General features: G+C 42.7%; 1 protein-coding gene across 3 annotated transcripts in view; it reads right to left on the bottom strand.

Annotated features, from left to right (window-relative positions):
* HHIP (hedgehog interacting protein) overlaps positions 1–16756 on the bottom strand; it is a 79254-nt gene extending 62498 nt beyond the window's left edge. For 2 of the 3 annotated variants that reach the window (XM_064450259.1, XM_064450260.1), the window contains exons 1-4: positions 15902–16756; positions 8883–9078; positions 1552–1708; positions 582–783 (exon numbers count right to left, since the gene is read on the bottom strand). In XM_064450259.1, the coding sequence (XP_064306329.1) occupies positions 582–783; positions 1552–1708; positions 8883–9078; positions 15902–16168 (822 nt within the window). In that variant the 5' untranslated portion in view covers positions 16169–16756. The remainder of the gene's footprint in view (positions 1–581; positions 784–1551; positions 1709–8882; positions 9079–15901) is intronic. The other variant, XM_064450258.1, reaches the window with a different exon arrangement.
* Between the last annotated feature and the right edge of the window lie 2948 nt (positions 16757–19704).

Genomic DNA, 19704 nt, shown 5'->3' with positions numbered 1-19704 from the left:
GAATTTAGAGGGTTGGTCACTTTTTATGTGCATCTCAAGGATATGCCATTTTAAAGCAGCCTCCCACCAAGGGCAGCTTGTGCCACATTAGAGGTTGAGCCAAGAGGGAGCGAGCAGCACTGCCCCTCTCCCGGGGGTCCCTGAGCACTCCCGGGCCCCCTCCTGTGTCTGGCTCCTGGGGCATCACTGAGCACCCGCAGGTCAGGGGAGGCCCTGAGCCAAACTTGCTCCCACTGGAATCACAGCAACACTCGGCTGAATTCGGTGGGATGGAAGTGAGCCCAAAGGATGAAAATCCAAAGATAATGCTGTGGGATGTTGGTGTTGGATAGTTTCTTCTGAATATAAAGTGAGGAAAAAATGAAGGGAAATAGAAAAATGTGATGACAGTTATAAGATGCTATGTTTTCCCTTCCCGAAACAAGGAAGTTTTCACTTCTTTGCCAGACAGAACTATAGTGTCTGTTGTCATTACTCTTTTATTATATAAATTAAAGTAATTTCTGAAAAAAATGTTTCTTCCCTTGTTCCCCATATACAGGCTAAAGTATAAACAGGTAGAGATAAGTATAAAATCCAACCTTTATTCCACTTTGAACAAGCTTGTGTATATCCAAAAAAGGTTCCTTGAGTATGTCTCCTTCAGGACTGAAAATCTTCACATATCCTTCTTTCTCAAGAATAAAGAGGCGATGGGATCCATCCCCACAATGTACTGCTCCAACAGGCTGCCTTAGTCCACTCACAACCTCCTGAATACAGAAGCAGTTGTGCTTGTGTTTTCTAAAAAAATTTAAAAAAAAAAAAGTGAGAAATTTCTTCTTTCTCCTAACCATGACAAAACAATGTCCCTAAAAGATAAACTGTTTGTTCTGCAGTGGTATTAAAAACACAGTTATACAGTCCAGAAAAAAATACTTCCTGGAATGCACGCAAGGAGATAATCCTGAAAATCAATCTGAATTTCATTTGAGCAAAATTTGGTTTGTGTACAAGAAAGAGAAAATGAATTCACCTTAGATCTGAAATGTAGAGGAATAGGAGAGAAAAAAATTGATAAAAAAGAGAACAAATTATAAATACAGAATTTCTACTGTACAATAAACACAGTAAATTCCAGCAATTTCACAAAATTTGGCTTCTCAGACCCACTTAAATATAATGTTTTATGGTGGGACAATCTAATGTAGTTATTTTCACAAAGAAAAAATACATGATGAAATAAATGAAAAGTCAAAAAATAAATATTTTACTAATGAGCTTATTGTAGGTTTTTAGTAATATTCAGGTAGAAATTACTTTCTAGAACTATGTATGATCCACAGAGTGGATCAAACCAAGATTCTATCACCTTTCCAGCAACTCAAATGGTACTGAAATATTGAAGCTAATGTAACTTTCTCTTTTGACACACACTAGCAGCAGCAAAAGAAAGTAACATCTGGAAAACACAGCTGCTGAGCATGAGCACACAGTGAGCTGTTTCCCTGTGGAAACCACAGGCTTTGCTAGGGTTTTTTTTCAGATTAAACAGCATTTATCTTTATGAACCTGCTGATCTCTTCCTCTTTGTCATATTCTTCCATGTGGTCCAGGGAGTTAGAAGCTGGCCCTCGCACTTGTTTTCTTGGAAAATCTGGAAAGCATACACCACCATCTTTTCTTGCATAGTAAAAGCAAAACTCATCAGCTGTAGTTTGGAGAAAACCTTAAAAATGCAAAAGAGCATACAAATATTCAGTGTGCAGTCATGTCTGCAGTTTTGTGCCATCAAACTAATATTTAAATAGATTATATATCGAGTGGAAAAAGAAGTCATTTTAAACAAAGTGCTATCTGCAAAAAAAGGCCTGCTCTAAATAAATACAATCCGAGTATTACCTTTTATGGTTTAATTATCTGTATTTGTATGAAACCTTATTTTCAGTGTGCTTAAATTAAAATACCAATTCATTCAAAATGACACTACAGTTACTCTTTAAAATATTAAGAGACACAGTTCAGAGGTGAGGCAGCGATATACTTTTCCCTGATTTTAACCCTGTTAATGAAGTGTAGCATCTGCTGTAAAATAGCTTGAGCAGCTTTCATTTAACTTTATTTCTTTTAAGTGGCTTGTAAAAATTTCAGGAAAGACTTTGGTAAAAGACGTGCAGTAAAGGCTTTGTGGAATGCTGGCAGCAAAGGACATTAGTCGGAGAGGTGAATAATTAGTTGTCTCACAAAGCGAGAAGTACCGCTGAAAACTGCACCGTGTTGACGTGCAGTTGGCCTCTGGTTGACTCCCAGCATTAGAGTGGGTGAACACAGTGTTCCATCGGGAGGTCTGCTTCCTCAGCCCCCGTCCCCTGAAAAGGAGGATATGCCTCATGCTGCATTGGAGCTGGCTTTAAGCTGGCTTGGATGAAAGGTGGTCTTCAGGTTTCAGGTTAAAATGGGAAGACGCAGGGAAACAAGAAGTTGGTAAAATGAGAGCCTTTGAGGAAAACCCTTGCCACTGCTGATATTACACAATGTTTAATGACAGCAAAAGTATCTATTTCTGTCCACAAACCTACCTCTAGTAATTTCTAACCGATTTTTAATCACTGGTATTAAATCTAAGAAGGTAGAATTTGGCTAGTTATGTACGTACTGTTTTAATAAAACGTTGTTAAGGTAATATGTCTTAAGTTACCTTCATTCCCCTTTGCATTATTGGCATACTGTGTTAGGGTGTACTACGGTCCAGGCCATAACTCATAGGATACACAGTATTAGCACTTAATTGGAATTAGAGGCCTAATTTATGCATGGCTTTACCACTTGTGAATAATGCAGTAATCCATAGATCTTGGCCATAAAACCTCTGGCTTACAACATACAATAAGAGCTGATCAGGGACAGCTGTGTTTCACTGGAAAATGCCAATTTCTTAAAAGCAAAGCTTTTTCAGAAACATTATCAGTTTTGACAAAATTTTAGTTATGTTTCTGGTCCAAACTAAAACTTCTGGTCTAAATGGAAAAGAGAGAAACAGACAGCAAACCTCGTATCACTATACTCCAATGTTTTGTAATTAGAGTGTTTCATTAGGAAGAGGAATATTCAGGTCAATGCCCCTCATCTGTCAGGCAAGAGTTTGACCCTAAGTCTCCCATTTCCCAAGTAAATGTCCTAACGACGACTTTATTAGCTATCCTGGGGTGGTCTCTCTGTGGCTTTCTTCATGGAAAATTTCGAAAGAGTTCAATTTCTTCCGTATGTGGAATAGGAAAATTTTTTAGATCCCAGAATTTTTGTGGAGTGGAAAGCCTTTCCCACCCAACTATACTTCTTTTCATATGCATCTTCCTTCAAAAATATTGGAAAAATAACATGACAAAGCCTGCCTTTGGTTTCTGTAAAATACTATCTGGAAACACATGGTAGTGTGTTGTGGTGTAAAAGTTTAATTGCCATGATTTGGAGCTTCAGTAAATATCATCTCTGAGGACCTGGTTTTAATTTATAGTAGTTATTTGGAGAAAATGGGAGATATAATTTCAAGTGGAACAACTGAAGAGGAACTCCGATATAATCACGGAGTAGTATTCCAAGGCTTGTAGATACAGTGCCAAAATCAAAGGTAATCTAAAATCTTGCTGTTAAATTATTTGACTTAAGAATAAATACACGGTTTTGTCTTTAACAAATTATTTCTCTAGGCACAGTGGGTCATTCAAGAAAATGCAATAGCAAATTAGAGGTGTACAATTTCTAAGAATTTCTAGAATTTTCCGAGTATATCATCTACTATTACTGAAGATAAACTACTCTTGGTTTGAATGTTATCTTTAGTCAGAAAAACTGAGAGCGTATTATGATCATATACATATACATTACTCGGTACGCGTTCATTTCGAATAACAATCAGATGCAAACTCCCTTGACTACTGCCTAATGCAATCCCTTTTCTCATATGCAAGACTAATCCCCTTTCCTTATGAAATATTTTATCATGCCCTTAGGTACATGTTGCACTGCAGTTGCGTTTTGCTATTTAGCAAACCCATCAGCAGGTTCTACCAAATGATAAGGCTTATGTTCCATTTTCCTTAGAAATGCTCGTAAAGTGTGGGGTTTGAATTAACTATGAACATCAGTCAGTAAACTGGTAAAATGCTGCGTTACTGGAAGGAGTGTAACCTCTGTAAATGCAGTGTCACCTGTGTATTAGGGATGGAATTTTGTTCTATAAAAAGCCCAGTAATTTACAAAAAACCAATACGCTTGTGTTCTATATGCTAGATTCAACATACTGACAGTTAGAAGAACATTTGTTTCTACTCTCCTATCTGTGTGTACCATTTAATGTTTTCTTTCTCGTACTTAGACTGTAAGGTCTTTAGTGTAGAGTTTGCCATTGTGCTCAGTGTTTGTACAGTGCCCAGAAGAACGGTCCCTGACAAGTGCCCCAAAGCACTAGAATTGTTTGGAGAAAAAAAAAAAAAAAGACCATTTTGCTCAGGCTGAGTTTATTCAAATTCAGCTCTGTCACTGTCCTCTGTGAGAACTATGCCTAATAAGGACTGCAAGATTTGGTCCTGTGTGAATTTGTGTACTTATTACTTTATTTTAAAAGACTCATACATACCATTACAAATTTCCTACCAGCTGCGTATGTGTTGACAGAGCAGTGCCCGTGTTAACAAAGAAAACTCAAATCACAAAGGAAGATTAAACATAATGTTTAAGTATTGTACATGTCAGATTTTGCACAGGCTTGCATTTCTATGCTTTTAAAACTTTCTGTCTTGCAAACAAGAATCAAACTACAGACTTTTCACTTAAGGCAGTTACAGTGAAGGTTTTCTGTGTTTGCCTTTATAAAAAACTGTGAGAATAAGTTGCATGATTTCAAGCCTTTTCAAAGGAAAACTTCTGCTCTCAGCAGACCCTCACCTCCTCTCTCCACTCGTGTTTGCGGTCAGTTGTTCCTCACACTGTATCTTCCTTCCTATCCTACCTTCACCAAATTCCACTCCGCTGGATTCCCTGCTTACCCATCCCCCTGCCCCTTCTCTGAAAGACAACTCAAATGTCATGGTAGCATTTGTCGCGGTCTTTACAGCAAGTCAAGTTCCTATTCGCTCCCTTCCTTCTTTGCACTGCACACAGGATTGAATATCATCCACTCATCTGAGTAGACCCACACTGGCTTAGAGAGCATCTGGAAATCAGGCTGATCTGCTTTATTCCTGCTATGACCATAAGCATACAGTTCAGTATTGTGTGAAACAAGCATTTTCCTGGGCTTTTGTTTTTGTTTTGTTCGGTTTTTTTCTGATCTGCACTTTTGACAGCTAAATGTGAATTTGTTCTCAAAAACCACATTCTCCTCTCAGTGGTAGCTCACATCATTTGCTACTGCTTTCCAAGTGACGTGGGGCCCTCTTCTCACACTCACACATTGCACATACCTGCACGCAGGCAGTGCCAGGGTTTTATCCCCCTGATGCTCTTGTTAGCAGCAGCAAAATTATGAGCCGCTACTGTTTTTCTGCAGGTTGACTATGTTGACTGTGACTATTAGTCGACTGTGTTAGAACTTCTGGAAGCGTCGTGTGAGTTGCAGAATTTCTTAGTTTTCCAGCATTTTGGGCTGGGGTGCCCCTGTTTGGAGTTAAAAAATTTCTATCAAACATCTGTTCTGGTGATGCCTGGATTCAGATCTGGGCCTGGATCTGAATTCACCCACAGTCATCTGGAACCCATTTCTTCAAACGAAAATAATAGAGAGCATGTCGTTCAAAATCTGTCTGATGTCCCTGGATGGCAGAATGCACTGCGGCTGTGGCACAGGTGGTTTCTTAGATTATGTCACTTCCAGTGGCATGGATCAAGTTTCTGCCCATGCCTAAAGGAAGAATCAGCCATGCCTTTCTTTACTAGCTATATTAATAATAAATATTAGACACTTATGACCTTGGAAAATTTAAAATTCATATTGATTGAAGATGCTTCATTAAGTCACTTAGTGCCAGTGTCTCCATCAGTAACCATTTAAACTGAGGCTTACAGTAAAGATCAGGTGAGAAATAATGAGAAGAGTCATCTGGGATGAAGCAGGGAAGCTCTAATCTCATAGACATTGTGAAACATTACACCCTGATGTATTAACATATCCATACAATCCTAACAGCTATTGTTATTATTGTTTGAATAAAGAATTGGGTCCACTTTTTCTTTGGATATTCCTAAAGAAGTCAATGGAAGTTCTGATACAGTCATAACTGGTGGGCAAAGTGCTGTCTTCAAAAGAGTTAATCAAGGATCAACTAGAGTTTTCATCTTCGCAAACAGACAGAACAATAAATGAATTACTGGAGCTAACTCATGACAAAAACTGATGTATAATTTCTCAGTCTTCTTGGTTACTTAATATGTACTGCTAAAATTTCAGTCCCAGAAAAGATGCTTACTCTCTTAAATTGCTAATAATATTTCCCATTTGTGCAGGACTTAAGGGATAAAATTATTTTTGTAGTCAGCAATTTCCTTGAACTCCTTTGTATTGGTGTTCAGAAACAATTAGCACTCCCTAATGGAGGAAGAGTAATGATTTGACTTTTTAACAAATGCACAGTGAATCACTGCCAGAGACCTTGGGTTTGGGGGCCTGTTAATTTCCAGCTCTTTGTTTAATCCTCCAGGCTAAGTTGAAAACACAGCTTCCACATTTTCTGTTTTTTTTCTTTCTTTTGCAATAAATATTATTATGGATATTACAGGTCTCACAAGTAAAACAGAAAACTCAAATAAGTTGTTATTTTAATTATTTATATTTTAGAATGCATAAGACTATTAAACTATATTGAAATCCTAGAGGCCATCTTCTCAAAAAGATAGACCTGAATCTTACTTAATACCTTCAGGAAATCCTAGTAGAGGTATCAACAACCACACGTACCAGTCAAGTAACCAAATTAACCCTGTTGGTGGATGTAAGTATGCACCAACTTTTTGTTAGTACGACCCACTTTCAGAACAAGTATTTAGAATGATTATTAGCATCTGATTGATGTAGGAAAAATCCTATTTTAACTGACGCTAAAGTATGTAAGCTCTTCCCTGCAAAGCACAGTGCTCTGTCCAGTGCTAAAGTTATGCTTTCATCTGGTTATCTTTCAAGGCAACCTGGGTGGTCACAAAAAGCACTTGACATCTTGATGCACTTCAGCAGTTTTACATATACACAGACTTTGTAGAAAAATAAATTTGTCATTCGTCACCACATATGTTGATCTGAGGAGTGAGGTTCCTGTAGCTATAGCTCCTGTGCTGCTCAGCCCTTTCTCATTCTATCTCCCTCCCTCCGCCTTCTCCTCCTTTCTCCCTTTTCCCTCTTTCACTTTTTCAAATTAAACAAATTGTTTCCTCAAAAAGACAAAATTTCACAAAACAACTATGAGGGACTTGCTCTGCAGAATATGCTAATTGTTTGCACTAGCTACAAACTCACGTCAGAAAAAGTCTTTGTGCTGACTTCTTATATGGGCCAAACATTTAGAATATCTAATCTGTTATCGCTGTTCAGCAGGCAGTCTTGGCAACAGTGATCTATTCTGCTTTGCTTTGGGGAATGTGATAAAGAGCAAGAAACAGCTGCTTTAAGAAAGCCTTAGAAACATCTCTTAGTTTACAAAGACAATAATAATATTTTCATATTTGAATGGTTTGAGATACATGTTAAACCACAGTAAAGAGGAAAAGTAAGTAAATTCAAAATGTTTTCTCAAGTCAATAAAAGAACACTGCAAAAAATCCCTGCGCTCTTGGGATTTCAGAGAAAACAAGTACACGCTGTACACACGCAATTAAAAAACCCTCCTCCAAATCTCATCCACTTCAATTATCCCCTTTATTCAAATGTTTATATTCTATCACAAAGCTGTTTTCATACGTCAAATATGACTACTCGCAAATACATTTTTCATAACGTTATCAACTCTTTTCCAGTCTGCGTTGCTAGTTTGAAAAAAAAAAAATCGTAACCACTTTAATTATTTTCTCTTGTGTGGCATTATTTGTAAGTAGTGTTTGGACAAGGAAAAAAGCATAGTTTAAAAATGAGAGTCTTAAACATATAAATAATTTACTACTGAGAATACCAAAGATGTTATTTAACATAATAGTGTATTAAGACAGTATTTCTAGAAGAGCCATCTTCTGTGGTTATTTTGTTGATATAGTTACAAGTGAGAGCACACATTTCATGACTGCCTTAGACAACACAGGTCAAATTCTGGTTTTGGTTATGTCCAGCTAACTCTACTGACTACAGCGAGGAAGTGTTAGGTTAGTTAAGAATTTGGTTGTTAACAGCATGTTGGAAGTGATTCAGAGATCATGCAAGTCTATCAAATAGCTCCCTTTGATTTCAGTGGGCTTTAAACCCTGTGGAAAAAACATCAGTTTCTAGGGTAACAAAACCAGAAAAGAACACTTTACTCATCAGCTTTTTAGGGTCAACAGCAAACAGACAGCATCCTTTATTTCTTGCATTTTAAAGCTATCTATCATTTAGAATAGCTATTTGGGTGGCCAACTGCTTGTTTACATGGGTTGAATGAACACGCTAATATTTCAGCAAAGGTAATAGTTTCAGGTGCCTCTGACAACAAACAGTCCCGTTTCATGGAGAGTTTAATAAGAGGGTGGCGAGAAAGTGCTCAAATTATTTACCTCACTACGTAAGATGCGCTGTGAAGACCCTGAGATATTCTGTCTTTGCTTGGACAGAATCCCCTGGGTATCAATAGGGAATTTACCCAGTGAAGAGCTGGATCTAGAACCGCTCAAGCAACATCAACATTTCAAAACAAACGTCCTTTAGCCCCATATTTTGTTACAGGATTTACCTGGTATGTGACCTCTGCAAGTATAATAGAATTCTTTACAATAGTCTTTGCACAGGTAGGGAAGAGTTAGTTCTCTTTCAGGTGTTTCCCCTTTCTCAGGTGAGCGGAATAGGTTCTGAGCATGAGGTGAGCAGTGTGCACATTTGATTTCCTCCAGTAGCTTCGCACATTCTGTGTTGTTGGTAACAGAAAGGATCTGCAAGCCACAAAGCAGAGACACATAAACATATGACCTGTTTCCCCATCTTACACAAAAAAATATCGCATGATCTAATGTAATAAATAATCCTAGCGGAACCAATACAGTTAGTATAAATGCATCGTGTTTCATGTCACCGTTCCAGAAGTGCAAAAATTACTACTATGAAATGGCAATATGTCATCAGTACAGTTCAGAATAATAGTACTCAAGTTATTTTGTGGACTCATGCCTGCAAACTCTTAATCGCATAGGCAATCTCTGAACTAGAGGGATCAGTTATATAAGGAGGAGCTACAGCAGCAGGCCTTCTACCCACTTCCCTTACGAGAAATACTTAAAAAACCTAACTTGTAAGGGGACCTAGCCAAGTATTTAGAGACTAAAAATTAAAATTCTACCATGAAAATGCATCAGGAAAAACATATCTAAGTAGTTGTTAAATGGGTGTATCCTGGACGATACCGCAGTCCGGCTACTGAAATTGCCGTGGAGTTCGGCACGTGCTGTGGATTTTTCATGCTTTAAAGGCTGCTCTGCTTTTTGCTCTCTCTAATGCAAACTACTTGGAGTTGGGAAAAGCTGTATGCTTTCAGACATTTCTTTTTAAAAGTGAAAAAGGAGAATTTGTTCGTAACATCTTGTTTGTCTCAATAGTGAAACTGTAACTTTGTCCTGAAAAAAAGAGCATATATTATGCATAGTACTTGAAGAAGCACGAAACCACGATTGATGATGTGTTTAAGTAAACACAGGAGCCTAAGGAGCACAATGTCATCAAATCATGAAAAATAATGGAAAACAGCATAGTCGTCTTTATTAGTCTTTGAATGCAGCGCACTTTGTTAATCTATTGTTAACCACATGGATTGTTTTTTGATCATTCATCCCAATGGTGGGTAGTGGGAAATGTGTTCTTAGTTGAGAGGGACTGAATCTGATCCAATGCAAAAACAAAGTTCAGGTTCTTTCTGCTATTTGTTGAATGCAGTTATAAACAAAGACTGTGAGGCACATATATTAAGAAATATTAATGCGGTAAATATTTGTAGTCAGTAAAATTTGTAAATATTTGTAAAAAGCGCCTTTGAAAATATTGACACAGTTTTGCTATAGCTCTTATCTCTGAGTTAATTTGTAGAAGGACTTTCCAATGTAATCCTTGCAACATAACATTGAGGGAATTATCTAAATTACTTTCTATAAAATAAGTTATTCAATGCATGCAGACTCTTGATGTGTCTGAGAATGCTGTCTCATAGATCGGCTCTCTTCTAGGATGCAGTACTTTGATAACAGTTCTGAACTCAACATTTTATTTGCAGGTCATAATTACATAAACCTCAAACGCTTCAGAGAAACGTACTCTCCATTGTTTTAAACAGATACATATTTAAAATATTACACAATATATGGCCTGTACAGTTACACAAAATCCTATTTAAAGGAACCTTAATTTAGAAGACAAACTCTTTCCTGGAAAATTTAGTCTTACCATACGTATATTGTCAAAGGGCCATGTGAAATGTGTAGTAAAGATTAGTGGTGTAAGTTGGACCACTGATTAGAAGAACACCGTTTGGATTCTACCCTTATTCTGGAAGAGCTGCCATTGGCTTCAAAAAGAACTCCAGATTTGCCAAGATCGCTAAATGCTTTAAATGTTCCATTCTTTAGACTAGCTGTTCTCAGACTATCCTCGCCTTCACAGCACCTGCAACTAAGTAATGTGACTAACATCTGCCACATCTGGTTTATTATCTCCTTCAGACCCTTCTAGGGAATATAATTTTCTCATCTTCTTTTGGAAAGGGTTTGTTTGGTTGTTGGGTTTTTTTTTAAACCTTGGAGACAGTAGTCAATTAATTAATTTGCATGCATGGCAAACTGTTAACCGTAGTTTTCTTTTTGAGTTTCAGATGTTCTAGATACAGTAGATCTGGGAAAAAACACCTTGAAGACAAGAACTAGAAATATAATGATAACTATAATAAACTATAACCAGAATACATGATAACTAAAACTTCGAACTTGACTTAATACTGCCTAGGATTGCAATCCAGGTAGTAGAGAACAGACTTGATATGCTTGCAGTAATCCACACTGCTGAGTCAATCTTCTGCATTAGCTGGACTTTCTTAAGGCATGATAGCATCCTGACCTTGGTACTTTGCAGTGCTGTGGTTCTGATGGGAAGTGCCCTGTATAATTCAGCCAAATAATTGCCTGCCAAATAGCACAAAGTCTGAAGCCAATAGGGGGTGATCGAAAGCTCTATCCTTAAATGCTTATTTTAAGAACGGTTTGTCACCAAGAAGCTGGGAGATCTCCAAAAGTAAGGATGAAATTACCTATTCTGGTGTTTCCACCAAAGGAAAGTGCATCATGACTACAGACTCTTCAAAGTACTTGCCTACATTCAGTAGTATCACCTGCTTTGCAAAAGTCTCAGATGTTCTCATCAAGGCGTTGATCTCAGGCGGTAGGCTTTCTTGTGGTAGCAGTATGATGGTGTGTTTAGAAGTACAAGTAAACATAAAGTATTACTAGGTAAATATTCAGTGTGTTTATTGAATTAACTCCACAGTGATGCAGATAGAAAACTGTACTTCTACTGGAAGACTCCAGAACACATTGTGAACGGGGCGGGGGGGGGGGGGGGGGGAAAGCAAAACAGGATAGCAAAGCTAATTTACTGTTTCTTGTGGAAAACGTAATTGACGTTGCCTGGTGATACAGGAGAAGTAAAGCTTGCCAACATTTTAGTCCTCAAAGTTAAGACAAAAGGATCCTAATCCCCCTGAGCAGCTGCTATCCAGGAATTAACCACAGGAATTCACCCCCTCATGTCATTTCTGGAATGAATCTTGGTCATATAATAGCAAATCGGAAGATTAAGGAATGAGAGTCAATCAATTATCTGAAAATCAAGTACAATGTTATTTAACTTTTAGACTGCTCAAAGAAAATAGAGTGGTAACATTTGCTCTGTGTGAGGTCTGACGTGTAACTCTGTCCTGCTTGGGAGATAGGACAACCGTTCTATTCTGAATTTCAGTAAATCAATAATGTATTTATCCTCGGGTATATTAAACCAGTTCTAAGCAAAAGCTGAAATACTTATTTGAACGAAGCTTTTTCTGTTGGATCTCTACTTTGAAAACGACCTTAAAGATGACAGTGGCTTTGGTCTTTTGAAGAAATGTAAACTGATTTCCTGCTTCAATTTTTAAAGTCGTATGTGAAGCCATCAAACTGCAGTGGTTTAAACTAACTGTGCTCTGGAAAATATGTAAAACTTCCAAACATTTATTGCAACATGCCTAATAATGATTATGCCTGCTGCTGACTAATTTACAACATCTGTAAGATCATCCTTTAATCTCTAGCCACATGAAAGTAAACCGGGTAGACTAAAGGTAAGATAAATCCTGGAATGCACAGGAAAGCATAGCATACTAAATTGGTGTATCAACAAAAGGAATAGTGCAAAGAAGAAGAAACAGAAGACGACACAATAGACAGAAGTTCTTTACGTTGAATATTGTAATCTGTTTTGTGTACTCTGTCATATCTAGTGTGAGACAGGCAGTATAATTTTGATGTTAACAGAAAAAAGCCACTGAAGTAAGTCATTGCATTAAGCTGTATTTGATATACAAGCATTTATGTCTAAAAATCATATGCTTACGAGATTGTTCAGCTGTTGGGTTGAACATATGCTTCTTCTGTATTATAGTGCTGGATTATGTCATTAAAGAGTTCGGTTTCAATTTTAGAGTAATATGTAAATAGATCATTGTACTAAGGCAGCTGTTAAAGGGACCCCAAGATGAGTTATTTGTTTAGTTGGATGTGTTCAACAATAGCCTTTGTTCGTGAAAGAGCCAGAGCAAACAAATGATTGTAAAAGGGCACACTTGAAAACAATTACTTTTCACCCATTCCTTGACAGCCTTGGCTGTGAAACCATCCAAGGTAGAGAGGACTTCTTTGCCTGTCAGGCTGTAAGCAGACTTTTAGAAAAATTGATATTACAGTGTTTGACTGGGCTGTAGTAGCCCTTCATAAGCCAGGGGATGTTGCAGAAAGCTAGAAGACAAAGAGTTAAACATCAGCAACAGGATGCAGAAAGCTTACTTGAGGCAGCGCAGCGTTGTATCTGCTCAACATGGCAGCTCCATTTTTGTTCCCAAAACCGCAGGCAATGGTAGTGTTTTCATTATAAACACAGATCAATAATTTGGTCAAAAAGTCTCAAAGACCTGGCATCTTAACCAAGAAGCTGTTATGAAAATGCCTACTGAGCATGCTCAATTTTTTTTATTTTTTTTTTTAAAAGAAGCTAGCGTTCAGATGTCTCTGAACGTCATAGCCACTCCATCGTGTAGGTATATGGTGGTGTTTAAAAAAGCTGGTTGTGGAACTGTAGGAGAACACTGTTTTTTTAAAAAGTCCTTTTAGAAAATTCCATTCAAATGCATTCCATAATAGTTTGCCATGTCTTTTATGGAATGACCACCTCGTTCTGTCAAGTGTAAATGACATATATTTTGGCATTTTTTCTAAATGTTATATTGACACGATAAAGCAGATTTGTGAGTTTCATAAATGTCTGATTTTAAAACCCTGTAGAACAGTATTCCTTAAGAAGTGTAATTTATATTCAAAAAAACAGGTTCAACACCTCAGAAATAGCTACTGTAGCATATATGGTCAATTCCTCATGTTTATATCAGGTTCTTAGTACCGTTAGTGAGGAAAAAAAACAAACCAAAGGGAATTAAAAGATATCTTCAAGGAATAGTAAGACGAGAATAAACCCTTCAACTGCCTGGAGATTGAAAACTAACCAAAATTCAAGTTCCAGTTCCCTGCATTCAACCGATTACTATCAGGGTCTCCAAGCACTGAATAATCTCAGTAGCGTGTATGCCACCGAGACATTGCAAACAGGGTGAATTAAGGACATATATTCCAGTCCTTTTTCTTTTTTTCTTTTCCCCAGCTAGATCTTTCAGGTTATCTGTGTGTAGTTAGTTTATAGTTTAATTCAATTATCACACAGGAGCTTAATGACACTGTCTCTAGACAACCCGAAGAAATATATCTGCCTTGAATCTCAAACTGCTGCTGCATATGGTATGAATAAAGAGAGATCTGCAGCTGAAAACCTGCAGTAAGACAGTTCTCACTCATCTGGGAATAGAGGGGTAGGACAAATGCTCCCTCAAAAGGCATGAACATTTGGACAGAGCTGGGGACTGAAGGAGAATGATGTTCTCCAGTTTCACCCATTAGTGAACCAACTAACAAACACAATGGTGTTGTTGTTATTCTTTTGCCATAAGCAACAGGACTCTGTGTGTGGGCAGCAGTTTAGTGGGGAGGAGGATAAGTCGACCCCTTTTTGTCCTATTGATTTTTTCCTATTTGCATGACTTGAGCAAATTAAATGATGCAATATGGCTTTTTGTTACAAAACAAAGTGAGAGATACCACCCAGACACATATGTTGATTCGTAGAAGCTGTTTACATGAGAATGGAGTGAAATCTACCGTGAACTGAGCATAAAAATTCGATTCAGGCTGGGTATTTTTTTTTTTTATTATGCTTGGGCCAGCACGACTGAAACACAAGTTTTCCAAGAGTCTCTCAGACCTTGACAACTACAGAGTTGTAACTGAGGAATTCTTAATTAAACCTAAACCAGGATGAAAAAAGGAAAAAAAAAAAAAGCAAAATAAAAAGACACCTGATTGTTTATTTCACGTGCACTGATTCTTAATGACATTATTCAGCAACTTCCCTCCCTGCGCGTACCCCTGGATGCAACACCGGTCGTCACAGCAGAGCTTATCACACACGGTCCTGCAGGGTTAGGTACCAACGCGGTCGAAAAGTCTGAGCAACAGGCTGATAAGCAGAATTTAACTTGCTAAAGGGCGCGGAGAGCTGACAGTTTTAAGAAATCGGTGAAGCAGAGGAGGTGTTTCCCTTCACATGACCGCAGCTTGGAACTGGGCTGCCAGGTAACGTGCAGAGGAAGCCCGTCTCACCGCACCTCGGGGAGAAACCGGTCGTGAGCGAGAGCTGTGGGAGCGGGGGTCCTAAAGCGCAAACTTCGGGGGTCTTTTGCAGCCGATCCACGTAATCGTGAGCAATGCGGCGGCCCCGAGGAGGCTGGAGATCACCGAGTTTCGGTACACCGGCACCACCGACTCTCCAAACCCCGTCCCGACTAAGCACGTGGGGCAAATTGGGCAAGGTTTTTCACCCCAGAAAAACAAACCGGAAACCGCCGCCAAGGGAAGGGACGGCCCCGGCGCTGCCGGCCCCGCCGCTGCCACCCCCCGCCAGCGCCCAAAGCCCCTCCGGCTCCTCCGCCTTCCCCCGGGCAGCGGTACCTGCGGGCGGCCCGGCCCCGCCGCCCCGGCCCACCGCGGCGCCCCGGGCCGGGGGCTGCAGCCACCGCCACCAGCGCTGGCGCTGCGGCCAAAAAGTAACTTCCCCGCAGCCCCGTGCGCTCGCAAAGCGCGCTCCCCGCGGAGCGCCCGTCCCCTCCGGGGCAGCGGGTCTGCAGCCGGGCTCCCCGCGACTCCCGGGGAAATAAATCAGCACCAGTGTCATGTTTCTGCTTCGCCCGCACCTCCCAGGCAGAAACGGTCGCCCCCCGCCGCTGCATCCCCCCCGCAGGGGAACGCGGCAGGTTAGCGGCTGGTGCGCGGCTCCCCGGAAAGAATAAAAAAAAAAGGAAAAAAAAACCCAAACACCCCAAACCTCGCCCCAACCCCCAAAGCAGCCTTAAGAGGTGCCTACCTTGGCCTCGGCGTGCAGCAGCCCCTGCGCGTCCGTGCGGGAGCAGCAGGACAGGCGGGGGTAGAGGCCGCGGCACATCGCCTCCCCGCCGGCCGGGGCCTCCGGGGACAGCACCCGCCGGTCCCGCTTCTTCAGCCGCCTCGGCGGGGTCCCGTTGAGGCACCTTCTCCTCCGGGCGCCGCTTTCCCCAAACTTGGCATCCCCCTCGAAGAAGCACAGAACCACGGCCACCAGCAGCAGCTTAAACGGCAGCATCTTGAGCATCATGCCTGAGGGAGCGTGTGAATGCACCCAAAAAAGGGGGGGTGGGGGGAGAAGGAGGGGAATCCCACTGACTTTTCTTTGCACTTCAGATCAGGAAACCACCTCCCTCCCCCAGAAGGGGGGAAAGTCTGGAGGAGAATAATAACAGTAGCAATTAAAAAGCCCGGGGAGGAGAAGCGCTTCGGTCACCCCCGCTTCCGAAACAGGCGGACGCCGAAAAGGCAGGAGCGGGGGAAGCAAGCCCCCGCGCCCCGGCTCGCCGGGAGGATGCTCGGAGCCGGCGAAGTTGTGCAAGTGGCACAGGTTTAGCAGCTGCCGCTGCCGCGCCGAGGCGCCGAGGCTCGGGGCGGGCCGGGCAGCGGGCGGCGGCAGCAGCGGCGGCGGCGGCAGCAGCCCTTCACTTGTCGTCCCATAGGAAGGGTGTCCCCGAGGTGGGGCGGCGGCGGCGGCCGGGCCGGGCGATGCCCCCTCGGCTGCTGCCGGCGGCTGCGGCTCACTAGGGCTCTCATGTTTCGCTCCCTCTTTTCTTCTTCTTTTTAAGCCGCGCGCGGGGAGGTGCTGCCACCGCGCGCCCTTGCACGTCACCCGGCGGCACCGGCCGCGCGCGCCGCCGCGGGGGCCCAGGCCTCCCTCCCCACCCCCCCCCCCGCCCCCCGCGAAGGGCCGGCCGGGCGGCAGCGGCGCGGGGCGCGCCCGGCGCGAGGCGAGGCGCGGGGCAGGCGGCGGCGCCCCGCCCTGCAGCGGTCTGCCGGCGGCGGCCCGGGGGTCGCCACCCCCCCCGCCCCCCCCGGTGAAACGGGAGCCGGGGGTCCCGGAGGGTGCCGTCCCGCTGCTGGCCGGCCCTGCCTCGGCGGGAAGCGGCGAAGCCGCGCTGGTGCCCGGTGGAAGGCGAGCGCTGTAGGTGGGCGCCGCTTGCCTGAGGGCTGAGGCTCCCGCCCCGCGGGCCCGGAGGGAGAGCCCCTCGGCCTGGCGCAGCCACCCTCTCAGGGCGGCTCCCCTCGATCTGCCTGGCTGTGCCCGCCTGTTGCCCCCCACGGCTCATCCCCAAACGCCACGGAAGGTTCCAGACACGCAGAGCGGGCACCGACGGCCGCAGGCGAGGGCGGTGTGAGCTGCCTTCAAGCTCCCAGTGGATTTTTAGCGGAGCTCCGGCATCGTTGCTTGCAGCAAAGGTGCAGTGGGCTGGCTCCTTGGTATCTGTCAGCGCAGCGACCCTCGCACCTGTGTTCTGAGCTTGCTCACCAAGGTCCAAGTATGACCCGTTGGCACTTGCGGCGGTTGACATGGTGGCTGTTGCGTGTGGTAGGAGGGAGCCGGGTGTAGAGGGGTGAGTGTCCTCCCGCTGTGCTGGGAATGGGGGACCCATATGTGGGAAGAGTGCCCTTGTACTCTGCACTGGTGAGGCCTCACCTTGAATACTGTGTTCAGTTTTGGGCCTCTCAGTGCAATAAGGACATTGAGGTACTGGAGCGTGTCCAGAGAAGGGCAACGAAGCTGGTAAGGGTCTGGAGAACAAATCTTATGAGGAACAGCTGAGGGAGCTGGGGTTGTTTAGCCTGGAGGAGGCTGAGGGGAGACCTTATTGTTCCCTACAACTACCTGAAAGGAGGTGGCAGTGAGGTGGGTGTTGGTCTCTTCTCCCAAGTTACTAGTGATAGGATGAGAGGAAATGGCCTCAAGCTGCATCAGGGGAGCTTTAGATTGGATATTAGGACAAATTTCTTTACTGAGGGAGCGGTCAGGCATTGGGACAGGCTGCCCGGAGAGGTGGTGGAGTTGCCATCCCTGGAGGTATTTAAGAGATGTGTAGATGTGGCACTTCAGGACACGGTTTAAGAGACATGGTAGCGATGGGTTGGTGGTTGGACTTGGTGATCCTAGAGGTCTTTTCCAACCTTAATGATTCTAGGAACCGAGTATCTGGCACCTGGTGGCAAGAAGGCACCTGGGAGACCAGGAGCCAGCTGGAAAGGGAAAGGCCAACCCAGTGTGAACAGGCGTGAAGTGAATTTCAGAAGGAGAAAGATGCAAGCCCAGAGAACACCAGCCCAAGGTGGAAGCTGAGCCCTGCAGGTGGGCAGAAGGAGCTAGTGCATAGCAAGGAGGTGTTGGCTTCTTCCCATAAGGGAGAAAAGGGAGTAGAAGTCCTCAGAGGCAGCTGTAGCGTGGGTGCAGCTACAATCACTGGCTTGGGGTTAACGGGCAGCTGGACAAATAGAGCCCTGAGGTCTGTTTACCAGGGACTTGCTGCTAATCCCTGAAATAGAGGAGAAAATGCCTTGCCCCCAAAGAGCCCCCTTAGGAGGGAGAGAGGGAAAGAAGTATTGCATGGAGTTCCTGATGTGTGGTAGTGTTGTTACTAAAGCAACTCGGGCCTGTTACTGTTCTCCTCATGTTTATTTTTACCAAAGAAAATGAGTATCTTCAGATTGACGCTTGAGCTTTTATCCTTAAAACAGTCTGCATGGACAAACAGTGTCTCAGATAAATCATTGAGTAGACATAAAGACTGTTTCCTCTACCTTTAAGTGCATTTCTTGAAGGCTAGTGGTTCCTAAGCTCATGATCGCCACTTGTCTTACAGCTGACTCTCATTTGGCTGAAAGTGTTCCCAGCCAAGGCTTGAGCTGCATCAGCATGAATGAGGGAGGCTCCTGGTAACAGCATGGGCCCCAGCACTCGTGTTGATGAGTGAAATAAGGATGGCACCCTTAGGATATCAATGGCTCATGATACAACACACTTGCTTTGTAATTTTAGAAAAAAGTACAGCATTGCAATACATGAGCTTGTGTCATGAGCAACCTGACTGGCAGAACTGTAGCAGTGTAGTTATACGACAACAGCTATGCCACTTTTATTGCTCTGGATTATTGCATGGATTATTCCAGAATAAAAGTGATTCTGGTATAAAACAGAATAACAGTGCCAGAATAAAGTAACTTTTATTGCCAACAGACTACTTACAGAGGCTTACGCTGGCAGAATTGTAGTGGCAAAAGGACGAAGCTGCAGGTCTGTGTGCCTCTTTGCCTTTGTAGGCAGGTGCTCATACTTTTCAAGTAGATTGCATACTTCTGCATTGCATCTCCCTTACAGGGGAGGGAAACTGGAATGCAGTGGAAAGAAGTGACTGTGGGACAGATACCCTCTTGAAAAAAACAAATATTCAGTGCAAATGTCTGTTGAGCAGTTGTGGCCCCCGGTCCTTGCAGTTCCCGTCTTGCTGAAGGAGAGAGGAAGTGAGGAATATAAATCTATGTGATCAAAGTAATACAGCTATTAGTAAATAACCTTTCTTCCTCCTTCAAGTGCTGCCTGCATAAATATCCCTTTCTATGTATACCTGTACCAGTTCTCAGAGGAGGTGAGTTTGAGGTGTATTAATTAAATAGAGAATGATTTCCTGAAATGGGATTTAGATCAAGTTGCCAAACTAAGAAAGAGCTGACAGTTTGTGAAGGTCAGTTTCTACACAGAAATTTTACACAGATCTATGATGGAGACATTTCCCAGAAATTCTGTGGAATGTACTGTTG

Source organism: Phalacrocorax carbo, chromosome 4 (assembly GCF_963921805.1).
Source record: "Phalacrocorax carbo chromosome 4, bPhaCar2.1, whole genome shotgun sequence".
In the NCBI taxonomy this organism is placed as follows: domain Eukaryota; kingdom Metazoa; phylum Chordata; class Aves; order Suliformes; family Phalacrocoracidae; genus Phalacrocorax; species Phalacrocorax carbo.
This window is presented reverse-complemented; position numbering and strand designations above follow the sequence as displayed.